We start from the raw sequence: 5380 nt of genomic DNA, 5'->3' as shown, positions 1-5380 counted from the left end.
CATGATGGACTCTGACACACACACAATGGACTCTGACACACACACATGATGGACTCACTCATACACACACAAACTAAATGTGTTGTACTTTTTGTGACTTCTCTACTCGTACGTTTTTGCAATCTGCTCAAGTTTAGGCATTTTTGCACTTTACACAGTTTTAACCTCAGCAGCTATACAAACATAAAAACTTTGTGCTGCTAACCACGTATCAGAACATGTTTCTACCTCATGTACAGTATCACCTACACATGTACTCATCAACATGTGTCTCTGGTCTTGTCTCTTAATTACTTGTTTAGATTAGATGTCTTTTTGCATTTTTTATAGGTCTGTTTGTATTTATTGTACTGTTGCTTATTTGCACTATGTGTTGTGTTGTTTTACACGTTATGTTCTATGTTGCACAGTGATGCTGGGGAACACTGTTTCATTTCAATTTGTACTCGAGGCTGAAATGACAATAAAACTGAGCTGCAGTGAAAGTGCTATCGCTAGCTGCCACATGTTGCACGTGCAGTTAATTATAAAATCTAAATAGGCAAGTATTGCTCCACGAGCAGCAGCATGTTTAAAATAGCGTTAACACAAACCACTGTAAAGTCTTTGCGATTGTAATTTGGGGCAGCCATCTTTTTTTGTTTAGTCAGAACTGAACTTTAATTCTCCAAACTGTGGTTGTTCAATGATCTATATATAACAGGTAAGATGTTGATTACTCCTAACCTTTCCTCACCCCACTGTAAAATATTTGAACTATGCCTTTAAGCAACAAAAGAAAAGTCCTGCTACAGACTATTTTCATAGTCTAAATCTATTGTATTGAATATTTTACAGATTTCAGTTCTATTGAATAGTTAGCCTTAAAAACACAAACTGATCACATTTATTTATGAACAAGAATAGAAAATGGTAAATATCTGCCCGGTGTTGTCAAAACCATTGGTGTTTCTCCACAATAGATGAAATAAAATGGTAAAACTAAAATTGACTTATATAATGAAGCTTCATTAAAAATCCAGTTATGGTTCAGCTCAGCATTTTCTGGAAAGAAGGAATACAAGATTTTTGAAAATGCCTTAAATTTAAATCCAAACACTTAACCAGGGTAAATAAATGCAATAAAACTTTTCAGAAACTCTTTCATCCATCAGTAATTGCTATTAAACAGAGTTAAGAGGTGGCGACGGAAGTTTTTATTTATTTATTTATTTATTTATTCATAAAAAAGGGTTTGAATTTAAGAAACAAGTAGACTGCTAAGCTTTTCCTTTTGCTTGTTTGTTTGTCTTCTTTAACTGTTCATGTCATGTCGAGCGAGCTCATTGTTCTTGATACCACTTGAAGCAGCTGCTTCTCAGACCTACTCTTAAAAGCTGGAGCAGACAGGTCCTCTTCAGCTGGACTGAGCGCCGCGGCGGCTGAACAGCTACGAGTCACGCTCAACGCTCATGACATGAATTTGTGCTGTTGGAACGTCTGGTAAGACGGCAGCGCAAAAACACAAAAGTGGTCAACAGTTTGTATTTGGAGTGTTTTAAAGGGATTTAAGGAAGGCCTGATGATGGACAGCAGCATTGTGGCAGCAGGTTTTAAACCTCTGTTCATCACTTTGCACCTGTTTTCCTCTCATTTACCTCTGAGAACATAACCACGGAGCGACAAGCTTTGTGGGATACAAACACCAGTTTAAAATAAAAACAGACTGGATTTGGGCTCAAAAATCAGAATTTTTTTATTTTTTTTTGGGTGACAATCTGTCTAACCCATTATGAATTTATTAATATTCCTCTCTAAAGGAGAAGCTTTCACTAATTAAACACACGCACAAAACGTTTTTCATCAAACGCTACGAAAGATGCATGAACAGTGACGAATGTCACCCAAGCTGAAAACCAAAAACTAAACAGTAAGTGTTTTTCTTCTTCTTCTTCTTTCAGCTGGTCACTCCCTCAGGGGTCACCACAGCGAACCCACTCACACAAACACTTGGAAATTGTTTTAAACCGATGCCCTTCCTGACAAAAACCACCGAGCTACCGCAGCCCTCTGCGTGGAGCAGAGAGCTGCTGTCTAGGACACCCGGAGGAGCAGATGGTGGGGGTTAAGGGCCTTGCTCAAGGGCCCAGAGTGGAGCAAATGAGGGTGGAGGCAGGTGTGGTTGCTTCATCATTTCCACCTACATTTTGATGTAGTCAGTCCGGGGGATCGAACTTTCCGATCACATGCTCACCTTCTCTAACCTCTGAGCCACCACTCCTCCTGAACAGGAAGTGTTTTTTGTTTGTTAAGTTTTTCCAACTTTCTGCCATAAAATATTTTATTTCTTTTCCTCAAATGAGTGAAAGACCAAACAATTCCTATCATTACCCCCCCCCCCCCACACACCCACACACACACACACACACACACACACACACAAACACACTCACACCCCACCCCATTTCTCTGATCCGGTGCCCACCCACCCCTCTCTGTTTGACATGGCCCCTGATAATAGTGTTGTCAAAAAGCAGGTGTGCAGCCTGTAATAAAAGGGGGGGGGGGGGGGGGCAGAGTATGACCAAGCACAGAAGCTTCATGGATCTGACTCACACAACATCTGGACAGACTGCTTAGAGGATTTGAAGAGACTTATCTGTTAACATCAATTTAAAATGTCAGAAATGTTCACCAGATTATTTTCTGCTTTAAAGAAGTTGGTGAAACTGGGGGTGAGTGGAGATCATGCAATGGTTTAAAACATCTGAGTGAAATCAAATAAACTGATCTATGAAAAGAACTCTGCACAGATTAAAAACTTGTTCATTCAACATTTAGGCAAGTTTTAGAGTTTATCCTTTTGTTTATCTCAGACAACCAGGTGGTGCAAAGTTCAAATGCTGCAAACATTGATTCCGTTAACCTTTAAAAGTCGGGAGATGAAGTGATGCTCACAAAGAAAGAAAACCACCTAAAGTTGGCAATAATCACTTGCCAACTTTCATTTAAAATTAAACCCACGTGTAATTATAACAGGAGTTTGTGCAAAATGTAAAGTATGGCGTGTTCATTCTCATCACATAGTGCTCAGAGTTTGTGTTGAGAATTACTTTCAGCTACTACTAAATCAAACTTTAACTCAAATTGGACCAACTTAAATCTATTTTATTGTTTGTAAACACTGATTAACTGTGGCGGCCATCTTGAATCAGATTCATTTCTGAGGCGAATCAGTTGTAAAGTACATCCGCTGATTGAATTTGAGTTTCATTAAAAAGTGGTTTGCCAACAGATGAAACATTTTGACTAACAGTAAGCAGGAAAATGTATTTCATCCATTTCGTGTCTGCTAAGATTGTTTAGTTGTGGCAGCCATTTTGAATTGGGTTGACCCCAAGTGGTAATCTGTAGTAGAGATACATGCAGTGATCACTTTATGAGAGTTTTATTTCAAATCTAGTGCGTCAAACATGACGAAGATGAACTCTGTTTATGTCACAGCCTGTGACGTAATAACATTTTTATTTGTAGAGGGAACCACTGGGAAATAAAAAGGTAAGGAAGTGAAGGAAAGCAGGAAGAGTGTAACGATATAAAAACCTCACATTTCAAAATGGATTCCTCAAAAAGGAAAGAGCTGAGTCTTTGCTGTTGATCTGAAAACCTGCGTTAAAGACACAAGGGTGTCATTAGGAACTTTATGAAGACTAAATTTGAACTGTAAATCTCTTTAATTTAAACGTTGCCAAGAGCCTGCACGTCACCAGTGAGCTTAATGACTACATGCTCATTTAATCCCTCACATCGTTTGCGTCGAAAACGTTGATTTTCTGCAGAATGTTCGGAGACAAACTCTCAACCTTTGCCTCACACACACAAACAGGGCGGCATGAAGCAGGAGGGAGAAGCATCAAGCCTCCCCTTTAAATGACTGATTTATTCTCCTGCAGAGTCGCCATGTTGCTTCCAGAGAGACAAAGCGCCACCAGTCTGCCTTCCTACACCCCAGCACACATCAGACACACGCCGATACACAACCACAGGGATGATTTGCATAAATGCAGGGGGTGGTTGTCAGGATGGAACTCATCTTTTTACCTGAATGGTGCTTAATTGCACTTTGGTAACGACATGAGCTCAGTCGGCTCAACTTTAAGGCTATGTATGCAGAGTCCTGACTGATGCACAAGCAGGCAACCTCCCGTTCATCCGCCATCAAGATGTGCACCTCAACCCTTGGTTCGTTCAGCAAATTTCTTGCAAGCGTCTGTTTTTTGCTCTCTGAGCTGAGAGTTGTTGGAGCAAGCTTCCCTGAAGGTCAGAGAGCTCATCAATAATGCACTTCCAGCTTGTTATATCTCCAACTCACTCAGCTTGGATGGCTTGCCAAGTTTAAACCCACAATCAAAGATCAGAAACATCAACGTGTGTGTGTGCAAGCTCACGCATGCCACCACTAAAGTGTTTAAGGAGGAGGTGAAATGCATTGTAAGCTTGACTTTAAAGCCTCTCCTCGTGGGAGGAGGAGTGGGGGACTGAAGGGGCTGTGTGGGGAGATTGATTTTTTGTTTTTTCTTGACATACTTCCTGAAAATGAAACGGTAAAATAATATCATAATGGGAGTGAGTTAAGGCTGAGGCCAGGGACACTGCAGGCAGAGCCAATATGATGCAAAGCTTTGAAACTTTAACAGCTCTGTAAAGAATGCAGGAGCTGAAGGGCTGTGGTGCTGAAAGCAGCCGGTTACAGAACCTGCAGCACAAAAACATGCAAGGATGTGTCAGTGATGGGCTGTGCACCTCAGTAAGAGCTGACACTTGGCACACTGTCTAAAGCTCGTGCACCAGTAAGCGGAAATCTGCAGTTTCAGGCACAGAAGACAGCAAAGAACTAAGTTTTGTTCAATGAGCCCCTCAAAACAAAATGGTCAACTTTTTAAGTGTCCAAAAGCTTAAGTTTGGATCATTCTGTAAGCCCCCTCAGACAGGGCGGGGCGCGTTCACAACTTGAGAAAAGCCGGGAGCGCAAGCCTCACCTGCAGGAGACCGTGATCTCCACCTTGGTGGCGGGGATGTTTCCGGTGATCGGGTCGAAGTCGTACACCGAAGACATGTCCTCCAGTTTGTCCATCACGTCTCCTCCCTCCATCGTGTCCACGGGCAGAGCGCGCGCCGCTGGCTCGGGCGTGATTCGCGAGGCGCACAGCCTCCTGCTGGTCCCGGAGGAGCGCGACGCGTCCCCGGAGACTGGGAGCAGATCAGAGACCAGGCGGCCCCCGGTCCGACAGGGCGAGGCAGCCACTTCACAGATACTGAAGCTGCAGAAGGTGGGGCATGAGTGAGGGAACACCCGAAATAATAAAATTAAAAAGTAAATGCGTAAATAAAAACTGGTTTT

At 42.2% G+C, this 5380-nt stretch overlaps 1 protein-coding gene across 1 annotated transcript in view; it reads right to left on the bottom strand.

The window, feature by feature from the left end:
* cpne5b (copine Vb) overlaps positions 1 to 5131 on the bottom strand; it is a 181320-nt gene extending 176189 nt beyond the window's left edge. Inside the window, 2 exon segments of the mRNA XM_037679172.1 lie at positions 4352 to 4355; positions 4987 to 5131. Of these exon segments, the coding sequence (XP_037535100.1) occupies positions 4352 to 4355; positions 4987 to 5131 (149 nt within the window).
* Between the last annotated feature and the right edge of the window lie 249 nt (positions 5132 to 5380).

This window comes from Nematolebias whitei, chromosome 7, assembly GCF_014905685.2.
Source record: "Nematolebias whitei isolate Nwh7 chromosome 7, NemWhi1, whole genome shotgun sequence".
Taxonomy (NCBI): domain Eukaryota; kingdom Metazoa; phylum Chordata; class Actinopteri; order Cyprinodontiformes; family Rivulidae; genus Nematolebias; species Nematolebias whitei.
Note: the sequence above shows the minus strand (reverse complement) of the source record. Positions and strands in the feature narration are given on the sequence as shown.